Source organism: Drosophila eugracilis, unplaced genomic scaffold (assembly GCF_018153835.1).
Source record: "Drosophila eugracilis isolate 14026-0451.02 unplaced genomic scaffold, ASM1815383v1 contig_2161, whole genome shotgun sequence".
NCBI lineage: Eukaryota > Metazoa > Arthropoda > Insecta > Diptera > Drosophilidae > Drosophila > Drosophila eugracilis.
In genome coordinates this window covers 120,689-144,607 of record NW_024573046.1, presented here as the reverse complement: position 1 = coordinate 144,607, position 23,919 = coordinate 120,689, and the positions used below count along the sequence as shown (strand labels likewise).

Sequence of the window (23,919 nt, the reverse complement as noted above, 5' to 3'; positions counted from 1 at the left end):
CATAATATTCATTAAGTTTTAGGGATAATATTAGCTGGCCTTTACAAACCCTTTAATTTTAGCCACTTTTTAATGGGTTTCTTTTGAGGATTATACCATCTGGATGCAGCTTAGTGGTATCTATTTGGACCTAAAGAGTGCTCGACTAACACCAGCTGTTGTCTTGTGGCCATTAGCAGATGTTCCGTTGGTTGCGTGTTGCCAATTTGGTTCATTTCGTTTTTTTTTTGGTTTGTCCTGTTTTTGTTGACCATTTCGAGCAGTTGCCGTCGCGCTTTTCGTGACTAATTAACAAATTCGCGACACCCGTTTGGGGGCATTTTTTTTTTGGTTTTTTTTACGTTTGTCGTTTAGCTATGTTGGGGTCATAGGCTAAACATTCCCCCATTCGAAGCCACCGATTAACGGTTAACAGAAGCAACTGATTGTCATGCCTGCGGCTCATCAGTGGGCTCATAGCGGTGCTTTTGGAGTGGCGGGCTCTGATTTTGATTTGAGTGCTTCCCCAATGGGCCACTCTCATGCAAAAGAACGAGAGCGAGAGGGGCACACTTCTCTCTCAAGTCGCCAAACTCCCTAAATATTACTCCACTTACGCGTCACACTCTTTCCTTTTCCTTTTCCCCACTCGAGTGTGTGTGAGTCACGCACTGTGGGCAAACCTGCTAATGTTTTTGGATAAAAACAATGGGGAGGAATTAATAATAAAGATATTAAAAATATTTAAATTGCATTTCGTATTTATATTTAATATATATACATTTTATTATAATTTTTAGAAAATATTTAAATATAACTGCTTATATAGTAGCCCTTTAGGTATTGACTACTTGTTTACTGCCATAGTGTGGCGCCCAGAAATTCTTGGAGAGCAGAGCGTGCGCCCTGCTGTCAGCCGGTCGGGTGAGAGAGAGAGAGAGTGGTGTGAGGGTGGTACTTGGTGGCGGTGAGAGTGTGAGAGAGAGTAAGAAGCGCATACAAGAGCGAGCAGTATTGACGGCAAGATCATCGCTCATTGTGCAATTTCGGGCCGTGCTGTGCGGACGTGCGCGCATCGTTCAAGTTCAGTCGCATCGCAGTCGCCGCCACAGTCGCTAAATTTCCCAATTTCTATTGGAAGGCAAATTAATTTTGAAATTCGATTTCGAACAGTGCATATATATTTTTTTTTTAGTTTTATTTTCATTCATATATTTTTTTGGTTTGTGCAAAATACAAAATTGACCATGAGTGTTGAAAAATCGTAAAGATCGCGAATTCCCGTTCGGGAAGTGCCAGAAAAAAGAACTCAAAATGAAACTGTGGAAATCGAAGAAGCCTATTGTGGGCTGTGTGCCCGGAAAATCAGCGTCCCTCAAACAGGACCAGCAGCAGCAACAACAACAGCAGCAGCAACAGGAGACGCACAACAACTCCTTTAATGGCCATTGTCATCCGCCGACGGACACTGCCCTGGCGCCCATGTTATCCGGTAAGTGATGGGACTTTTCCCTATTTTCCATTTTCTAGTTCTTAGCTTTAGCACTCACAAACGTAATATAGAAGCCACTTCCTATCAAACAGATAGCTAAGCAAACTGAAAATCTTCTAAAGGCGGCCAACATGTGCGCTCCCATTTTCCGCTTTTCCGACTTTCCGCCTTTACCCCGCCCGCTCAGGGTTATCGCATTTCCGCCCAAGGTGCTTGCGTACGGCCCTCAAGTGCTTGCCTTTAGATATAGATTTTGTATACAAATATCCGACGGTATATTTGTTTTTATACTTATATCCAAGTATCGGCTGGCTAAGGCACTGCTAAAAATTTAAATAAAGTAAAATATTAAGTTTCGTATTTTTAAAATGTATTTTGAAGTATAAAAATACAAAAAGCTGTGAATTATTATTAAATTGAAGAAAGAATTCAACTACAAATATTATCCTACTTTTCGCTCAGTGTCTGCTTGCGGGCCAAGACAATGTTTGACATTTTCAATTGAAAGTAATTGCTCGCATTTCGTTTTCGTTTTCCAAACGTTGGAAATTTGTCAATTGCAACGCCCCTACCCCAAAAAAAAAAACCCCCCATGGAGCCAATGGATCTTGGTGACCTGACCCTTGATTTCCCAGCGATTGGTTCATTGGGATCAGTAGGCAGTTTGATGGATTACCCAGCCACCGAATGGCAATCGAATTGAATTGCCAAATCAGTGGAGTTCGATCTTTCTTTCTTTATAGATATATATAGTATATGTATAGTTGTATATATCATTACTAATTGGAGCTGATCAGATAAGCAGATGATCAGATGCATTTGCCATCAATTGAGACGTAATTGAATGGATTGCGCAATCTCAAAGAAGAATACACAGAATTTGTATTCTATTTTCAAGAATCATAAAACTACCTTATATGAAAGTAAAAACCAAGTAGAGATTTTCCAAGCTAGCTTCTGTTTCAACTTTGACCTATCAAAAGAGCAGATCTAGATTGGCTCCATAGAAGGTTAATCCCCCTTTTTTTAAGTCTCTTAGATGCCGTTCCGCGAATGCTGTTCTCCTTTCTTTATTTTTCTGCTGATCTGCCATGGATTAATGATCTAAAAGTGCCGCCAGGACTGGGCTGGGATTTATGTCAGTAAAGGAATAAGAGGGGTTAAATTATGGCCCAACTCTCAATTGCAATTGCAGTTAAGTTTTCCAATGAATGAAAAGCCAAGAACAAGATACCGATATGGAATGGCTAAAGTGAGGAACCAAAGAAGCTACAAGAAAAGTATCTGCATCTGTTCGTGTGCGCAGTCTTAAATTGCATTTGATGAATTTATGGCATGGCAAGCGTAATTAAGCATTTAATTAAATATTTCTGATGTGCCGCATTGTTGTTGGTCTTGGGTCTGCCTGGCCCCTTTTCATTGCTTAATTTTCTTGTGCGGAATGCCACAGATTGTATCTGGTAGATAAGGCCAAGTTGCTGGCCAGAATGCAGCTTCTGCTGGTGGAAGTTGGTGGATGTGGATGTGGATGCATCTATGGCTATGGCTATGGCTATTTACTGGGCCAGACAATCGTCCATTGATGCTAGACTAGACTACAAGATGCACAGATGTGGTTAATATAATGGGATATTGAGTTTTCAAGGAAAATTCCCTAAGTTCGGAGAAACAAGATAGACTTCTGATTTATAATATATATTAAAGTGATTGCAAAGGCACTTTAAATATAGGAATATTTTGAAATTTATTTACCCTGTCTATTAAGATAACACATAACATTTGATCTGCTATTGTTTTGGCCCCCTTTGTAGATATAAAAGCACGCACATATGATGTTGCATCTGCAATTGCTGGCTGCCTATCCGATCCAAAGGCAAACAGAGGCGTGCACTCATCCAACTGAATGGTAATGGGAAGGGGGATACGAAAAAGGGGGGGAGGATGACCAGATGTCATTTGTTTACACAGTAATGACAGCTACAACAGCAAAAACAACAACTGAAGCGATTGATTTGACTGCTCATTTGACTCCCCCGAATGCAAACACACAGAGAGCCCTGAGAATATCGAAAGGTGTTCAATGTCAATGCACCAAACATCCAAAATCGGAACCAAAAACTCCAAGCCCAACCAAATCAAACAGATGACAAAGTACTCCCCCAAAAAAAGGGAAAACTCCCCTCCTTATTGTCCACTTTTATAGCACATTAAATGGCCATAAAATCAACGACAAAACATTGGAAATCGTAAAAAGAGTTGGAATGACTTGGAAAATGTGGAAATGATATAATAGATCAAAAGATAGAATTGTAAGCGGTGACAGGCGATAGGAATATGATCTAGAATTTCCAGAGCTTTCACTTTTTTTGCTCTGGTATTATCTTAAGGAAGAAACATAAAAGCATTTTAAAAATCTGTTTAACAAGTTAATACATAGTTGAGTTCTAAATTTCCCTATTGTCATAAATTGATACATTTTGATTTTCAAATTCAGGTCAAATTTGTTCTGATAAAGATCACGTTTGACATGGAAAATGTGGCAAACTTATGAGGCGATTAAAATTATGGAATTTTGATGATTCTACTAAAGACCAGTCTGCAGAATTGAAAGTGATTTCGATAGTCTGTTCTATATCTTAACATATGTGTTCTTTAGTTTTGTAGATTTTATGTTCATATGTCGATTTTTTATGAGTTGCATTGAACATGGAAAAAAAATGTTTCAAAAGACAAGTAAAACACGAAATGGAAATGGGTCGTCTGAGTACTATCTATGCACTTTTCATTTTTGTTCTTCTTGTTTTTATGACCAGTAAATTGAAGTGTTCGAATTTTACAACCGATTTGAAAGCAATTGTGATTTAACCATTTTTATTGGGCGTATTTAAATTTCTTTTTTATGGAAGGGAGGAAGGGGAGTTTCCAGAGAGGGAGTGTCATGTTTGAATTTCGTCTAATTGGAGTATTGTTGATGTTTTAATGGTTTTGTTTCTTACACAAAGATTTTATTTTCAATATATCTAAAGTTTTTTTTTTTTGGACTTATCTGTGCCTTTAGTACTATATCTTTTTCCTTTGTGTATGCTTCTGTATGGATGCAATTCCTGAATCGTTGACGACACTTCATTGTTGTTGATGGGTTTATTTCCCTCCCTGGAGACCCAGTCTCCTTCGTCTCCGACGGCTATGACAATTCCCCCTTCTCCAGGGATCTCTGGCCATGCAGCAACAATAAAAATCATGAATAGGTTCACTCATCCAGGGATTTCCATAATTCCCGGTCTATTTCACTATTTGTACTCCAAGGAATTGGGTGATATGTGATGGATAGAATGGGGGGGAAGCTGGGGAATGGCTTTGGGAATGGGCTGGGATGGCTAAGAGCGTCAATAGAAGGAGCGGGTTAACCCACTGCATTGTTGCAGCCGACAAGAAGTCTATGCATGTTTGGGTAAATATTCAAAAAAATTCATTTCGACACTTAAAAAAATGTGTTTTTATATGAGCAACTACAGTTTTTAAAATGGAGTTTAAAAATATTCAAGAAATGTAGAATTTTTAACATAAAAAACAGTACAAATTATTATCTTTTTATGGGATCTTATCAGTAATTCTTCCCACTGTAAGACATCTAGATAATCTTGCCATTGTCACGGCACTTCCCCTTTTGTCACCCCAACCCCTTGCCACCCATCCAGCTGCACTTCCCCATTTGTTTTTGGGCAATCGAAAGAGAATATTTTTTCCCGCGTCTCACTTTTCCACAATTTTCATGCCATGTGCGTAAGAGTTTTCTTCGCGTGTGTGCCCGTGCATGAGTGTGTGTTTATTTTTCGCCACATTGCGGCCATCGAAAGTAAACAAAAAAAAAAAAAAAAAATAAAAGGCAACAACGATGCGGCATGGACATGGGCGGGTGGAGCGGAGGGTGTCTTCTGTGGAGGGGGCGTGGCAGGGAATTCTAAGGAGAGAGACGAAGAGAACTCAACAATTTGACGCAATTAAAACGAAATGAGCACAGAGTGAGTGGGATTCCACGGTTCGTCCAACAGTTGGTGTTGTTTATCACAGAGGCGTGCGAAGATGGCGCGGGGATTTTAACCCCCTTTTAACACTTTATTTAAATTTATTTAAAATCTTATTTCCATTTAAGACCTATTCCTTCTTTAGATGAACACCCCCTTGAGGAAATCCCGGGCATGCCTCTGGCTTTTGAGTATTTTGCTTTCGAGTGCCAAAGAAGAGTACTTCTTTTGTTTTGGGAGGCGTGAAAATCCTTTGGGACCCCTTCTGCCCCCCTCCCCCCCTTAAAATCATAAAGCTGCCAAATCAAACGGAAGCGACGACGAAGAAGCAGCAGCAGCGGCACGTAAACAAAGCAGCCAGCGCAAGGCAAATGACATTTGTGCGCCCGCTTACCCCTTTTTCCCCTAACCCCACCGTGCACAGTGGGCCTCGTGGGCACAATAGAAAGGGGCCATGAAATGGTGTGGCAGCTGCTGCCAACTGATAACGCAAATAAAGTTCCGCCACAATAACTGAATAAAAGTTCACTGCACTTCCGTTGAACTCCGGCCGGTAAACGACAAAACACAAAAGTCAGGGTTCACTGTAGGCAACTGATTTAATTTGGATTTTATAATCATATTTAAAGTTAATTTTCTTAATTAGTTTATATACCAAAAGCGATGACAGAACAAATTCGTATAGTAATTCAATAGTTTTCATTTTCTTGCCAAAAATATAAATTTTATAAAATTTTCTTTGACACACCAAACGCTTTGTGTAACTTTTCAATTTTCTGGTTAATATATTAAATGTTTGTCAACTTAAAAGTAAAAAAAAAAACTTGTACCATAAACTTTTGGCATATTCATTTTCTTGGCATTTTCTGTAAAAATGTATCTATTCTCGAGGGACTTTCCTTTTGAAGTTTTTCCAACTTTCGCTTAGTTTTGACAATTACTTTTGTGCCTACCCAGAACCAATTTCAAACCAATTTTATGGTCACTTTTCCTTTGTGTGGTCTCCATGGTTGTTGTTGTAAACAAAATGTTGTTGTTGTTTTTGTTGTTTTTGCTACAGTGGCATGTTGCAAACATTTTGCTGCCATTTATTTTTGTTTAATTTTCCTATTGCTGCTGCGAAATCTGCCACAACGACGTCACTCAGCAGCAAACATAAACAGAGACAGAGAAAGGGGGAGAAAGGGAGAAATGGAGATGCAGACAGCAGGGAAATCACACAATCTATATACACATACCAATAGCTACAGTGAAGGTTGTTTAATACAAACGATCATAGAAAGGATATTTTAAATTGAATGATAGTTCAAGTCAATATTTAAAATTCAGTTTAGTTAATATATGTAAATTTATATTAAACGATGTTATTTTTATTAGAAAAATCGAAAATTTTGAAAATTTCCTCCCTTCTTGTTTAGAAAAAAGCTTGTAAAATGGGTAAAAATTATCAAAAATTAGAATGGTTGACCATTTTATGATCGCGACTTAATATGCAATAAAACTGTATTCAAGAAATATAAAATTTGGAGAAAATTTTTTTTTTTCAAAATTTTTAATTTTTTGAAAGGGGTACCCCTTACAACATTTTTAAAAAATTAAAAAAAATTTTTTCTGCAATTTTTCAAAATTTTTTTTCTGTTGCTAAAAAGAGCCAAGAAACTTTCATAAAAATTTTATCACCATGCAAAAAAACCGATTTTTGGCTGTTTTATAGAAGTTTTAGTGATAAAAATGATAAAAAATGGTAAAAAATTAAATTTTAGAAAAAAAATGTAAAATATCAAAAAATTCCTTCCACATTTTTTGGAAAAACAGCTTGTAAAATGCTTCAAAATTATCAAAATTTGGAAAGGCTTACCATTTTGTGATCACAACTAAAAACCCAATAAAACTGTATTCCAGAAAAATTAAATTTGGAAAAAAAAATTTTTTACAAAATTTTAAATTTAAAAATTTTGGAAAAATTAAAATAAAAATTCTCAAAATGTTCCAAAATTGTTTTATTTTCCAAAAAAGAACCAGGAAAGTCTCCTAAAAATGCCATTTCCATAAAAATAAACACATTTTTGGATGTTTCATTTCAGTTTTAGTTAAGAAAAATTATAAAATGTACTCTTAGAAACCCAGTTCATGTTAGGGAAGTAACACTTTTGGAATTGAAAATACATTTATTTTCTAGAGCCGCAATACAGAGGCTGTCCTTTGTGTGAGACGGTCCACAATGCGCACGATCCATAGCCGCTTTTCACCGCTTTTCCTGCCAGCCAACTTCAGTTCCCCCCCTTTCACCATTTTCCCTACTTACCACTGCATCCAGAAATATGCGTAGAGAGGGAAAATGTCACAATTTCAACGGCTGATGGTGCAGCGCAGTGTAAAAATAGCAACAAAAACAGAAGAACAAAATAAAAACAACAACAGTCATGGAGCCAGGGGTGTGTGTTCAACGGGGGGATACAGGGGGCTACGCTAGCCCCTTAACAATTAGTGATGATTCAAATTGGTCATAAGTATTAATATATATAAGTTTTCATTTTGGAATAATGAAAATCCCCCTTTTGGCATACCCATTTACGTCACTGCTTGCAAGACACGTTTAATATAATTTGTTGTTGTTATTGTTTGTGTTTTGCTTCTTTTGTCGCGTCTACCACTTGAATTTTGGATTAATTTGTAAAGTCTGCTGTTGGTTGACAACTCTCCTGTCTCCTCGCAACGCTTCCCCTTCTCTCTCTCTCTTTTCCTTATTGCATAGCAGTTGCCATAATTATTTGTTGCCTGTCTAGCACGCCCCCAGTCTGCTTATTTTTCTTCGTTCTACAACTTTTCCACAATTATAAAGCATTCAAAGTCGCGATTTTCCTTACCCCCCTCATTATGTTCATATCGCTGCTCTTCTTTTTTAATTATGAATGCAAATATTTTGGTTTAGTCTTAGGTAGTATAGTCGTCGATCATTTCCCCTAAAGAAAATTCCACATGAGGGAAAAGATAAGAAAATTCACTGAAAAAGTGTCTAGCAGAAGAAGTGAAGAACTGAAAAGCATAAAAATGTAAGCGCCAATGGAAAATATCAGAAAAATATTTGGTTTTATGAATTTTAAGTTATTATTATCTTATATTTTCCTAATTTTTTACCATCATAATTAAAACAGTTAACAACTTCATAAAAATATTTACCAACCAAACAACCCTTTAGTAAGAAAATATTATCTTTCAGCAACATAATTTCCTTATCCAGCTATAAATCAAATTTCATAACGATCGAATTACGTTTATCAAGCAAAAATAACAATAAAATGGGTGGATGTTTTCCCTAATGATGATGATGATGATGCTGCTGTTCACTTCATGGGAAATTCACTTTCATTTCCAATAAGGAATTTAATTAAGCTGGCGTTCAGTTTTGGGAAATTAGATTCCGGCTATCCAGTGATCTGTCACAGTCTCATTAAAGACAGCATAACACTTCATTTCTTCTCATAGCCGCCAGCATTTTCCCCGTCCCATCTGTATCTCTATAGAAGTATCTTTTTTTTTTTTTTTTGCTGGTAATTGAATTTCGAGCGTCATGAGTTGTTAAAAATTTGTATGCATCCTCCCCGAAAAACAAATTTAATGATCAAAATTCAGCTAGACGGTCGTCTATTTCCAATCCACTTGACAATCTCTGTGTGAAGTACTAACCCCTGTGCTCCTGGCACTGTTATCGTTGCAAAGAGAACGCCTTTGGCTTTGCCAACGGTAAAATTCCAATAAAGATATCCAAAATGAACCTTTTTTTTTCGGGTAGTTTATTCATTCCGGTCTTATCATTTCAATGGGAGATTTGTTCTGTGCGTGAGTTGCTGGTGCGGCCGGGGATCGGTTACGGGTAATTAACATTTCGGTACATAAATCTGTGGCCCCTTACCGATACGCCGGAATATGTTGGGGCAATTGGTGTGGCAAGCTGGACAAAGTGTCGCATGAGCGATATGAGAAGTGCTGCTGTTGAAATTGTCAAATGTTCTTTCACCATTTGCTGATGTGAAAATGAAATGTTATGTACGAAATTATGACTTCAAAATGCACTGGAAAAAATCGTATATTTTTGTTATTAAATTTAGTTATGTTAAATTTAATATTTAATTACTTTTCTGAGTGCAATTCCCTTAGCTTTCGCTTGGAGTTACTGTTCCTCCCCCTTTGGAAAAGGCATAAAAAATACCAAAATGGTCGTAAATCAATTTTGATGCAAAGTTCCTCGACTGCAGCGCGACTTGGTGGCGGCTCCTCATGCCACTCCGCCTGCCCCCTTTTTTAGCTATATCATCTGCGACTTGGATATATACATATATCTTTTGGCGAAAGGGTGTTTTTTTATTTTTCGCATTGAGAAGGAGACACATAGAGCTGGAGGAGGAACAGCGACAGCTACATTTGTTACGATGTGCGATGTGCGAGCAGCCATGAACTGGCTTCACTGTCATTCCAGGGATACAGTTCATAGGGAACTCAGGGATCTGAGTCCTTAGGTGTGCCAGGGTCTCCGGGGAAAGGGTACTCAAACGGACATGCACAACATTGTAGGTTTTAATAGCATTTCCAGAAAAACCAGGTAATCATTTAGGAAGTTTTCTTGGTTATTTAACAACTTCCAGTCATATTATAGTTTAATCTGATATATATATTATATAGATTTGTGTGCTGATCTGCATCCCTGGTTGTTGGATTTGCTTCGTTTATTTTGCTTTATTTATTATTACTTTTTTAGTGTCATGGCTCAGTCATCAAATGAATGTCAGCATTTTGCTAAATACCCGAGGATCTCAATGGAGTGGCTGCCTATGCCTTGCTGCGTTTTCCCCTTCTTTTTGTTGTTGTTGTTGTTGTTGTTGCTGCCAAGGGTCGCCCTTTTTTTTCGCCAAATTCGGTTCATTTAAGTTGAGTTCGTTGCGGCTGTTGCACTTTGGCTGCAGGGCCTAACCCCGCCGCCCTCTGGCCACAGCCGTCCTTGGAAATTCGCTTTTGTTGCGGCTTTATCAGATGTTGACATTTTTGCGGAACCACACTCGAGTTCATTTGCAATAATTGGTTTTTCTTGTTGTCTTCGCCGAAGGGGTGGCGGTAGGAGGATTGCGGGAAATTCAGAGATGAAGGCGTTGAGGGGAAGCCGTGTGCTAAATAGATTTCATTGTGAAATTTTTGACATACTCGTATTTTTACGCCCTGGCCTGCGTGTCCATTAATAAATAAGTCAACCAGCACTTGGACAAAAAGAAAAGCTGAAAAAGTGTTTATATCTAAGAAAATTTTTAAGTTTTTTTAAAGGGAAATAGTTTTTATGTTTTTAATTCTAATTAAAACGAATATTTCTATGAAGAATCCCTTGGTGTTGGCTTGAAGTAAAATAAAAACTTTAATTTTACTTTAAAATTTATAAAAAATAATATTTATATATAGTTAAAGTTTTCAAAAAGCATATACTTAAGAATATTTTGTTTTAGTGCAGGCAAAGTCAGTGTTTTGTGGGTTAATGGATACATGGGCACTTACTCGAACTTAAAAACTACGCAGTTTCAGGTTCTGTTCCCCTTTCCGTTCCCCTTAACCCCCTGTCTCCCTCCATTCGGCAACACTCTCAACAACCAAATACGAAATTCCCTTTACCCTTCTTTGTGGCCAGAAAGAAAAATAAACTGGAAATTGCGTGGAGAAAAGCGCCGCTAAATGCAAACAATAACAGAGCGTCAAGTTGCCAATAGATTGGCATGTCAATCAATCAATACTCATCGCACAGTCAGTCAGTTGGACATTCACACACTCAATCAGTCAATTAGTCGACTGTTTGGCCCACATCCACATCAAATGGATCTTCCAGCACCTGTCAATTGGATATATATCTATATATATATATGTTATCTGAAAGAACAACTTAATAAAAGAGAACTATCTGATCGACGGAGGATAACTTGGATAAAGAAAGAAAGAAAGGTATCTGAGTTATTAAAAGATAAAGAAAGTTATTTAATATTCATTTTTTTAAAGTTTAGAGGAAATAAATTAAGAAGATTGCTTTTGGCACTCTGTTTTTTCAAGTGCATCTGGAGAACCTTGTGATCTCGAATTCTTAGACAACATTGGAATGTCAGTTCCCTCTTTTTCTTGTTTTTTCTTAATTTTTTTTTATAATGAACAGATCGCGTTGGGCAGATTTCCCCTGAATGATGTCTATTTTGCAAGTAAATGTGGCAAATCGCTGAGGAATTCCATGGGGCAAATGAACCATTCCAGAAGACAACATTATCAAGAAGAGGGAAGAGCACAAAAGCTGGGAAACTCTTGACGTCTGACGACCCCCAGCGATGTAGGAACTCTGTCTGTCTAGATCCGAGGCACTTGTGCAATTTTCCAACCCCAATCTTGGGTAGATAGATGGATCATCATTGCCTGGGGTCTATTTCAATCACTGAACGAAGTATCTGTGATCTTTCTAATTGCCAGGATGACTTCAGGAAGTAGTTTATATAATGTTGGTGGCACTGCCACACCTCTTCGCTTTCCCTACTCTAGCCGCACGCCTGTGAAAATCTTTTCGGATGAGCGCAATTTCCGCTAGAGAAGGAATTGGCAACTGTCGCCGATAAATTTGCCTGCAACTTTTCCGCGAGTGGCCATAAAAACGAACGCATCACGACAGGCGGCACATAAGGCATAAGGCATAAGGCACAGAAATAGCTTTAACTGCCCCACCAATCTGGAGATCCCAAAAGAGATCCGAAAGATCCAAATCCATTTCATCTTCTCCAAAACGGAACTGCAAATGGCAATGCGAATTAGGCAGCGTCCATAAGTTAATTTGGACCTAATGTTATGACACTTTCCATGTCGCCGGGTTTTCCCCGGAAATCTTTAATAGCTGCACGGGGCCATAAAGTGAAGTAGTAATTATTATTTATAAGTCAATTATCTAGAAGAGTTGTGATTTTTGTGAAGTTTTCTATTAGCTGTTAGAAGTTAGAAGAGTGATAGGTAACTCTTTGATAGCTAGAGATTAACTACCAAAAGAGTTAGTAAACGATTAATAAGTCTTACCAAAATCCCAAGCTTTACTCCCACTTGTTAACATTCAAAGTGGAATTTTGGGGAATGTGTAAATCAGTTCCGGATTCAAGTCGGAACATGTGTATATATATATATACCTCCATGTGCTTTTCCAGCCCCATGTATCCGCGTATATAGTATTTCATAAATCCATACGCACTCCATCACATTAGTTGGCTATTTTATGGGCTCTTTTCGATTTCATTTAGCGTTCGGCTCATTTCGACTTGTTCTTTAGACCGCCCCCCCCTAAAAATTTTCCCCAAAGGAGGAGGAAGGGAATATGTCGAGCACTTCCAGGGCATCTCGTGTTCGCCTTGTTTTTCCCGCTTTTCGCTTAATTCTGATTACATTTATTTATGAAACCGGGCGTACATATAATTTCCGCTCGCCGGCACCAACCAACGGCTCCAATGAATTATGTCAAAAAACAAAAAGAAAACTAGCCAGAAAATATAAAAAATAACAACAAATCGAAAAAAAAAAAACTAATAGCGCCTTTGCCTGTGGAAATCAAAATGAAAATGAAAAGCGCGCATGTAAAAATAGCAAATGAAAAGCGCATCCAAAAGAAAAAAACAAAAACGAAGAAGAAAGACACACAAAAATCGTAGAGAGAACTGTGAAGACTTCAAAGCGAATGCGAATCAAAGTGGAGACGAAAAGAAAGAATAACGGAACATTAAGGGGAAGACAGAAGGTGAGATAAGGGCAGAAAAATGTTTACTTTTAGCACCTGATTTTAGGAAATATTCGTATTAGAATGTGTTTAATGAGAAATAATTATTATAAGCTTGCAAGATTTTTAAAAAATAATATTTTAAATTATAAAAAATATCAAAAATTATTACAAATTGTAGGGGAATTTAAAGCTTTAAATCTTTTTTTAAGATTAGATTTAAAAAAAATATTTTTAAATTAAAAACAATTTGTATTGCCCCAAAAACATTGTCAGATTAAATATGAAGAAAAACTTTACTTAAAATTAAGACAAAATATCCAACAAACTACCATTTTCTCGCAGTGTAGCCAAAGGTGCAACTAAACCAAATTGGCACACCTTTTCGAGCCGCCAAAGAAGAAGAGCGAAAAGAGGAAGATGATTAGGAAGGAGGGTGAAGGCGAAAAGAAGCGAAACCGAAACCGAAGAAAACAAATTAAATGAAAATAAATTATAGCGAATCAGCTCTCTATATATGTATATGTATGTATGTGAGAATCTCCTGTGTATATGCGTGTGTGTGAGTGGGTCGGACAAATGAAGCGAAACGTTACGTTTTTTTAGCAGCTCACTGCCCCTGTTAGTTTTCCGTTTTTTTTCTTTCTTTTTTTCCATTTTCCTTCGTGGGCTTTTGCCTAATTATTGTTGCTGCCTTTTCATAGTCGGGCGGGCGCATTAAGAAAAACTTTATGCGCCATTGAAGCGTTCGAAAATAAAAGTCGCGTCCGCTTGCGTCAAACGTTGTGCCACGTGTGTTCTTATTCTTTTTTTTCTATTTTTTTTTCTATTTTTTTCTATTTTTTTTTCTATTTTTTACTTTTGTTTTTAGTTTTAATTTTTGTTGTTTTTGTTTTTGCCATTGTGCGTGTGCGTGTGAGGGAAATTCACTCGTTACGCACACACGGCGTAATTGTAGCAGATCGCGTATACGCCGCGTGGTCCCCAAATAAAACAAAAAAAAACAAAAAGTGTTGCTACACAGAAACACCGACACAAACACACGCACAAAAAAGAAAAACTGAATGAAGTAAGGGTGGAAAATGAAAGGGGGAGGGTAGGTGGAAAATGAGGGGTAGACGTACATACATTGTATAGGCTACTCGTACAGTGAATTATCGTTGTTTTGCCACCAAAAAACTTTTGTGGTCCATAAATTGTTCTGTTTTTTAATGGTTTTTTGTTTTTTTTATAAATTAAAACAAAAAAACAATTAACACTTAAATTGAGTCATTAAATAATTAAATTGCAGAATTGTAAAATGAAAACCTAAAGGTATGATTTTTGTTTCGGATTCAAGAATGATCTGATATGGTTTTGATTTCCCTCTTAATATTTTGTAAGAATTTCCTAATACCAATTACTGGTTATATATTTTACGATAGACAGAAAATCAGCTCAAGTTGATTAGGATATTGGACTTCATTGCAAAATTAGCCATTTCATAGGCATTTGTCTTTTATCAAACCATTCGATTTCAATTTGATTTCCCAATTTTCCAAAGTGATCCGCCACTTGGCTTCGTGTTTTTGTTTGTTATTGTACCATATGCTTTGGGGGCATCATACAAGATTAATTGAGTTCACATTTTTATAGATATATATCTATATATATATATATATATATATACGATTTGTACGATTCATGTCTGTTTTTGTGTCTTTATAATTCCTCGAGTGAGATTCATTCGCTGGTGGAATTTTAATTGAAGCTTTTTTGGCGACGTCGAAGGTCGCGATTTGTATTGGGAATTCTCCGAATCGAATTGGATACGATGTCTATAGCTAGGAGGGTGGGCGTGGCATAACAGGAGGAGGCAGAGAAGAAGGTGGAGAAGGAGGCGATGATGGTGCCTCCTTTGATGTCTGGTGTGGCGGAATAAATTAAGAAAATGCAAAAGAAGTTGGTCAACTGAAGACTCTCCTTTGATCTTTGTGATCTTTCTATGTATGCTGTTCGCTTTTTCTCACAATTTTCTTTTTCTACTTTCTTTACAGTTGACCGAGCGATGAGTCCGGCGCAATCGGAGGACTCCGGATTGGCACCGGAAAGGGGTACCACCTACGCCACCATCACTTTGCCGCGGAATGCCCTGCATTTGGCCATCACATTCGCAGGTAAGAAGGGGCTCCTCTCATCCCATCCACTAATGCATCTCAAGTGGAAAAAAAAGAAAAGAAAGGGGGGTTTCTATGTGGGGTAAGCCGATATCTTTATGGCGGTTTAGGAAGGAGGCAGCACACTCATATACGGCGGAAAATCTTCTGACAGCTGTCATCCGAAATCAATATTGATTATATAATTATGTTAGACACAAATTGAGCCACGGATCAATCATATCAATTGAGAGGAGGAGAGGGCAGTTTATGCGGGTCGCTAATAATGATTGGAAATCTGTGATCTAATCTGAATCTGGAGTAAGAATCAGTCATTTAGAAACCTATTAATACTACTTAATGTGTAAAAACTTTATGAAAACTTTAACTTAATAAGGTTTTGATACAGATTAACAGATCAAATCCAAACCAGAGTTGTATCTATTGGATTTTCCTTAGCTTTTCCTTCTTAAATATCTAACATTACATACATGGATATGACCGCATATATATCAGTCGGCTGTACTAATTTCTAGAGCTCAGCATTGATTTATTGTATTGTCGATGGGGTCGGGTCCATGATGGGGCTGCCCTATGCTTTTCTTTAGCAAAATGGAATGAGGGATTGGGATGCCATGGCATGGCATGGCCAAGATCTCGGGGTGGTTTTCTGTTTTTGTTGCCATATAACTGTATGGCTATTGCTGTATATATACATATATACCGTCGATCGCCCAGACAAAGTGGGCCGGCCCCGAATCATTCGATTTGAATGCGGAACGCGTCTCCGTCTCCGTCGATAATGCCGTTGCTCCGTAGTCGTCCGTATTCGTATCTCCGTCTACGTCTCCGTCTTCGTCTGCTGTTGTCGCTGCCAAAATAAATCATCGTTCCAATCTAGAGAGAAGCCCACCCCCAGGGGTAAGTTGACGGGGGCGGTAGGCGGGGGGGTTCCGATGCCAGACATAATAATGAGTATGTACACGTAGAAACAGCAGGATCCAAAATTATAGTTACTAACTTTATATTAAAAGGTTTCTTTTTTCAAAACTAAATTTTTCTAAAGTTAAATTTTTCTTCCTAGCTAAGGAAAAACCTTTAAAAATATTTCTAAAAAATATATTATTTTTTTAATATATAGCTATTACACCTATTAACATGACCCATGCTGTTGCTGTGACTGATTTCGTCTGAATCAGAATATAAAGTCCACCCATTCGGATTTTGTACTCTTGACTAATCTGCCGCGTTGGGGATTTGGCGAGTGTGAAGTGGGCAAGGGTCGACTGCTTTTGTTTTTTTTTGGGGGTTTAACCTTAGTCTTAGACGGCGGCTACTCCTTCTGTTTGCTGACGTAAGCATCGCCTCCATCCAACCCATCATCCATGGCCCAATCCCCGGCATTATCATCATCATCTGCTTCTCCGTGGTCGCCAGTCTGCAATGTGTGTTGTCATAAAGCGTCGCGTCGGTTTTTCCCCCTCACTTTCTTGCCATTTTTTTTTGCTTTCTTTTTCGGCGGCTAGTTTTTCAGTTAGTTTTGTGTTTTAATTTTTTTTTTTATTATTTGGCAATTTGCCAATAGCGCTCCCATTGCGGCTGGCCCCAAACTACTGGTCGCCGTTCTTCTTTTTTTTTTTTTTACCCGATTTCTTTATTTACGCGCCTCTGTACGAGTTTCTTGTTTTCCACCCCCCACCCCCCGAAAATCTTCATGCGTTTTTCCTACGTGTGTCGGCTGACGAGTCGCTGACAGAGTCGCCACAGGAAATCCAAATGTTGGAACGAGGAGAGGCAACTGGGGGAGGCCACATATACCGAATCTTCACAATCTTCAGTCAACGGGAGGAACTTTAATTAATTCGGCAAGGTAGTTGATGTCCCAGGGACTTTGACGTGATTTATCTAACCTGATTGGTAGATGCATTTCGATTTCTTTGGGAACTGGGATATTATATAAGGAAGTGGGCTTGTGGATCGATAGATGGAGACTTTGGAAGTTGAGTAACAAGTTTTTGGTATCTTGAAAACTTTGGGATCTGAAGATTAGAATCTGTTAGCCTTAACATTCAGTTCTAATCCATAACAATATCAATATCTTACTCCCCAGAACGCAACGATCTGTCCTATCCACCGGTTGTGGGTTCCCTCAGTCCAGTGGGTCATGCGGCGGATTTCCTGGCGCCCGGCGATCGTCTCCATCAGATCGATGGGATCTCCACGATTGGTTTGAGTAACCAAAAGGTGATGAATATGCTCTGCGCTAGTGGATCAGATGCTGGTCCTGCCATCGTGGAGATCGAATACTCGCTGCCCGAATACAGTAAGTGAACTTAGTGAGCTATATTGAGGTCACCTATCTTAAAATTCTTCTTTTCCCTCGGCGCAGCAGTTTCCCAGAACAGCCTATGTGTAACCTCGAAGCTGGCGCAGATCACCGTAGAGCGGGAAAGTGGATGCTTGGGACTGACGTTAAGGGGCGGGGCCGACTACCCGCTGATCGTCACCCATGTGCGGCCCCATGGACCAGTCTATAAGACAGGTCGCATCAAGCCGGGCGATCGGTTGCTGCGCGTCGATAATGTGAGTGACACTTCCGTTTCCTGGAGCGTATTTTCTTCTAGTTTCTCCAGAATTTGGCAATAACAAAAAGTATATATGGAAAATATATTTACAAATCAGGTCTCACTTATTGGCAAGACGCTGGCGGAGGCACAGCAGATCATCAAGTGCGGCGGTCATGTGTCTGGCTATACTAACCTGACCATTGAGTATGATGTTTCCGTGGTCCAAAGTGTTGAGTTCTCAATGGGACCGCTGCTTATCGAGATCGAGCGACCAATGAATGATAAATTGGGTCTGGTACTTTGTAACTATACGCCGGCAATGCCCACTTCTGGTTCCGGTTCTAGTACACCTTCCAGTGCGGAAAAGATTGAGGAATCCGGAGGCGTCTTTATAGCCAGCATCCTGCCAGCCAGCATTGCAGATCGGTAAGTGGTTGAATGTTAGCCATTCTCATGACCCCGTTTCATGGCATTTGTTCTAGTTGCGGTGCCTTATCCGTTGGCGATCAGGTGCTCTCCATCGACGACACAATGATCGAGCATACCGCCTTCAGTCCCGACGAGGTGATGACCATATTGGACACCAGCACGGGTCGCGGCTACACGCAGATGCAGATCATGCCCGCTCACGCGTTGGCCCGTCGCGGTGAGTATTGGTTTTGGTTTTGGTTTTGGTTTTGGTTTCGTCCCCTGATCTTGGTGCACTCTTCCAAAGCATCTCCTCCTCCCCACTTCCATTACTTTTTCGGCTATCTGGTCGTCGAAATCTGCAAGGCCAAATCAGCCAGGCTCCCAAGCGGCGCGACGAAGGTCTGGCGTGGGCGTCACGGCTAATGAACACAACAAAAAAAAAAAGAGGCAGCGCCGGCTGAAACAATAGAGACGCCAGGCCTTATAAAGTATAGAGCGAGGAGAGATCAAGGGGTTTCCAAAGAAGTTCTAAGTTGAAAAATAATATATCTTTTGAAGTTGTTAAGAGAAAATGACTTAAGTTTCATTTTTAGACAGATTATTATCAAAAATTTGGAGAAGAAACTTTAAAATCTTGCAGTTTTTATAATATACTCACGGTAGATATCACAATATGATTCTTCAAAATCAAAATATTTCCCATAGAAAACTCCTCGAAGAACCACTCGATCCACCCTCGCTGCAGCCAATCAATTGTTTTTCCAAGTTTTTCCCTCCATTTGCCAAGCAAACACGCAAAGAGACGCAGTCCGCAATCGTTTCTCTCCCCAAGTTGAAGAAAAACAAAAGACGAAAAAGTCTTTTTTGACAATCGATCGAATCCAAATCCGAATCCAAATCGGAAATACCAAATGGAATAGAAAATAATAGAGGAGAGGCGAAAAGGCCATAAATTGTGGTCTACACAGAGGACACGCAGCTGGCTAAGCTGCGGATCAGTCGCCCGAGTGGAGTCGGCACAAGGCCAGCATAGACATAAGAAAAAATCGGAAAAGGTCTTAAAAGCTTCTAGAAGTTGTCAGAAAGAGAGGGGGGTGTGAGGTGTGATTGAATGTACTAGATGTTGTTGGAGGAAGGGGAAGGGAAAGGGGAAGGGGAAACTACTTAACGAAATGGAGGTGCTGAATGGAAGTGAAGGCAGGAGGCACCACTTCTAGTTCATTTTTGAATGGGGATCTGAAGAACTTTTGGATCTTAAATCTATAAATCTTGAAGTCGAATCCTAACTAATCCTTATAACTTTGTCCAATCCCAACAGGTCACACGGCATTGGGTAGTCCCAAGTACAGCTTTAGCACTCTAGAGTCCCGAAAATCCTCGACGGCGGGCCGTCAGCGTCAGCGTTTCGCCCGCAAGAGTTCCCTGCCGCTAGAGAATCCAGCTATTACTCCGGGTTCCACTGGAGGATCAGTGGGAACGGGTGGCATTCATGGTAGCAGCAGCATGGGCATGGGTCTGGGTCTTTGCCGGGCGGAGAGTTTCCCCGTCCTGCTCGATTGCAGCCAAGGTGCTGGCATAATCCTAGCAGAATCGGGAGGAAACGTATCAGGGACTGGAGGAACAGGATCCGGAGCTGTGGCCATTGCTCAGATTCTAGCGGATTCAGTGGCTGATCGCAGTGGTTGCATACAAGCAGGAGATCGGATCGTGGCCATTAACAAGATGTACAGTTTGGATGCGGCGGCCATGAGGCAACTCCTGGAAGGAGGATTAAGTCGCAATGGAGGAAACGTTGGAGCGCCTGCCAATTGGCTGGAGCTGGAGATTGAGTTCGATATGCCGGATGCTGTGGTGCCATCCAGTGGTGTCTTCAGTGTCAAATTGCTGAGGGCCGGCAAATGTGGTCTGGGACTCAGTGTTAGTGGTTCCAGTCACGGCGGATTGGTTATATCGGATGTGAAAATGGGCAGTCCGGCGCATCGCAGTGGTTCCCTGAGATCGGGGGATATCCTGCTGGCCGTTGACCAGCATCCAGTGCAGCATTTCAATGTAGACGCACTGCTCAAGGAGGAGGGCAGATCGCAGAATCACAGCTCCTCGGACTTTACCACTCTGACGATCAAGCGGATCGTCCTGCCCGATTTCCTGCCCATGTCCAGTCCCATTTATAGCAATTGTCCTGCCAGTGGCATTAATTTGGGCATGGGAATGGGTGTATCCACCAGCATGGATCACGATCTGTATAGCAATGCCTATGTGACGGCGGGAAAGTATGCAGATTGTGTCTCCCTAAAGTCGAGGACTCCGCAACCGGATTACTTTCGAGTGCCCAGCATGGACGATGCCAGTCTGCAGTCCGTTCAATTGCGATCTGGTCCGGGTTCAGCTGGAGGTCAGAGTAACGGCTGGTCTACCGGTGTCAACAGTCGATCCTTTGTAGCTCCACCCAATACCCAGAGTTTAACCACCGAATTGCCCGAAGAGGAAGATGAGCAGGAACAGATGTATACTGGCTATGAGCTTAATCGCTATGCCAGGTGGGAGTTTGCTTAACTTATTATTGAGATTAAAATGTAATAATAATTGTTTTTCAGTGTTGACTGCACTGCCCTTCCGCCGCCCATGGAGAACAAGGTGTATGGCTCGGCGGCCAGTTCGAGCAGCAAGAGCAGTGGGAGTAGCCTGCATCAGATCATCTTCACTGTGCGTTTGGAGCCCAAGGGAGGATTGCTGGGGATAACCCTGGCGGGGAGTGAGGATATAACCAAGCCCATTACGATCAGTGGTCTCGTCGAGGGTGAGTCCATATAAATGTATATTAATAGAAGGAAAATTAAAGAATTTTCTTTAATTACCAGGTGGCATTGCCCACAAGAATGGCCAGATCCATGTAAGTGACCAGCTGCTGGCCATCGATGAGCACTCGGTGCAGGGTATGCCCCTTTCGCATGCCACCAGTCTGCTGCAGAATCTTGGTGATCTTGTAGATCTTAAGATCCTGCGAAGCCACGATCTGGCCAATGGCAGTCATCTGCCACAGACGCAGGCCATCTATGCCAAGGTCCAGAGGCGGCCACGCAGTCCCTCGGCCAATACAGAGGCCAGCAAGGAGTCGGGCAATGGAAATGCAAATGGCATTAGCGGCAGTAATGGAAATGTCAGCGGAAAACCTCGGGTTTTCCATGTAACCCTGTACAAGGATAAGGTGTACGATGACTATGGATTCTCGGTGTCCGATGGACTTTACGAGCGGGGTGTCTTCATCAATAGGATTCGCAGCGGTGGACCTGCCGATATGTGCGGTCTTCTTAAGCCCTTCGATCGCATTATGCAGGTAGGTTTATATATATATATATATATATATTGATTATGAATGGAACTGTAATTATATATATTTTCTTTTTAGGTTAATGAGATGAAGACGCAGGACTTTGACTGCTGCCTTACCGTTCCGCTGATTGCCGCCGCTGGCGATAAAATCGAGATGATCATGCAGCGCACCGAGTGATCCTCGTTTACCAGATCCTTATGTTAAACTAGTTGTACGCTAAGCTAATCCTAAGTGCCATTGCTAGCCCATAATATTATATACGATATATATATATATATATATATATACCTGTATTCAATACCGATCGAATCCCAAATCCAACACAGATTAACCTTCAAGGACAATAAGCGCAACAACAGTCTGCCCTAACCGAAGTAATGTCCTCTTTAAAAAATAGATCTGCCATAATTCTACTTTAATTCTATGCTAAAATTTGTTTTCTAGCAAATAAATAATAATCGTACCGAAAGTTTGTTCCAAACTAAAACATTCAAAAACTATGAGTAATTTCATTGCCCATGAAAGATTAAGTAATTCCCATGTCTAGTCTATGTTCTAGTGACCTACATTTTGGTATTGTTTGCCAAAAATAAGATTAGAAAATGTTCTTCAAGTTGCAGATCTTAAGTTGAATCTTAAAAGCTTTGTTATAGCTAAAATTCATTCGTAATACCTGTGCAAGACCCTTGACTTATTGCACGTACTTTATACTTTGCACCCACTGTGTACTATATATATATGTATATATATAGTTCCCTGATCCGACGGCACTGATCTATGTAAACACCAATCCCCTTGGGGGCTTATGTCATTGATACCCCGATTGCACTGATTGTTATTCAATATTCCATATTGTTTTAGATTCTGTTTTGCTATTTTCAATTTGTTTTCTTTTTTTTTTAATCTATATGCCTCATGTAATTCCCGTTGTAAACAAAATATTTGTAATCCAGCTATCACATATGGGCGTGGCAGTTGCCCTCTCCAATGTCCGATTTGCAATGCAAGTGGATTTTTGAACCGGAATCAATATTCAGAATCAAAGTTCGATGCTTATCATCGGTAATCGGAGAGCAATAGCTGCAAATTCTTTACGGAAATGAAAATCCACTGAGTCATTACCATTATCTAAATATATAGATATGATCTTAGGGAGTTATCCTGGAAATTTTATAAGGAAGTTTTGCTTGGATGTTTTCCCATGGCAAGGCAAAGAAAGTCGTAAACAAAAACAAGAAAAAAGCAGAATACCAGACTACAGACTTTAAGTCGTGATAATGCTGCTGCTGAAAGGCCTCCGCTTTTGACGTCAATGGGCAAGATTCGAGATCCTGGTGGAATGTCGAGCAATCGAAACCCCGTAAACACCTTCTCCGGACTTTGGACGCCTCGAAAGCGAAACGGGATTCTGCGAGAAACGCTTCCAGCTGATAACGTGTGTCAATGGGAATGTGATATAGAATATATATATATAGCACTAACCAGGCATTGACACCACCTGTCAGGGGCGGCGGATTGAGGGGCAGGGACGTGTCAGGGGCCTGGCGATTGACACACTTTCTGCAGAAATTCATTGGGAACCTATACACTGCAAAATAATCGACTATAGATGTAAGTAGATGGCATTTTTGATAAACATTTCATAGAGACACTACTTATAGAGGAGTTTCAGTAAGTAGTTACGATGATAGTTATGATATATATATTATCTTTTCAAAACTAACTCACAGGAAGATATATTATGACTGATACTACAGCTTAAGCAGACCCTACTGCCTACTTTCTGTGGGCCTCTTGGAAACACATTTTCCCTTAAAGAAGTCTGAAAAGGAACAAAAAGGAACTTGATGGTAAAAAAACAATTTAAAACCAAATTAGTGGATTAAATAATAAATAAATTTCTTTCCCTGCAGAACGGTTTATGAAGACCAGACCATTGATAGCTCTCGGTTGGCTTTCTCATCCTCTATTTCTGACCCTACATGGGGATCCTCCTCTTTGGTGATGACCCCCTTTCGAGAAGATTGTCGAACGCCTCCATGGCGGTCACTTTGTGGTCGTCAGCAAAGCATAGCCGATTCCTTATCAAGAAGGTGCATCCAACAAAGAGCAGCCCCGCCAGCTGGTGTACTTTGCATCTACACTGAGCGAAACAGCACAGAGGTGGGGGGTTCACTTTGAATAAACAGCAGCTCAGGGCCTTTACCTCTCTTC

At 40.0% G+C, this 23,919-nt stretch overlaps 1 protein-coding gene across 2 annotated transcripts; it reads left to right on the top strand.

Moving 5' to 3' along the window:
• Nucleotides 1-1,009: 1,009 nt before the first annotated feature.
• Nucleotides 1,010-22,202, top strand: LOC108103251 (glutamate receptor-interacting protein 1). Of its 2 annotated transcripts, none has more exons than XM_017208656.2 (10): nucleotides 1,010-1,471; nucleotides 15,298-15,417; nucleotides 17,507-17,719; nucleotides 17,789-17,979; nucleotides 18,079-18,389; nucleotides 18,446-18,609; nucleotides 19,693-20,911; nucleotides 20,969-21,171; nucleotides 21,233-21,708; nucleotides 21,781-22,202. In XM_017208656.2, exons 1-10 carry the CDS (start codon nucleotides 1,294-1,296, stop codon nucleotides 21,880-21,882), a joined length of 3,177 nt encoding a protein of 1,058 aa, XP_017064145.1. In that variant the 5' UTR covers nucleotides 1,010-1,293; the 3' UTR covers nucleotides 21,883-22,202. The 2 variants fall into 2 exon arrangements, with proteins under 2 accessions (XP_017064145.1, XP_017064144.1); XM_017208655.2 differs by having other exon boundaries at nucleotides 17,786-17,979.
• Nucleotides 22,203-23,919: the final 1,717 nt, after the last annotated feature.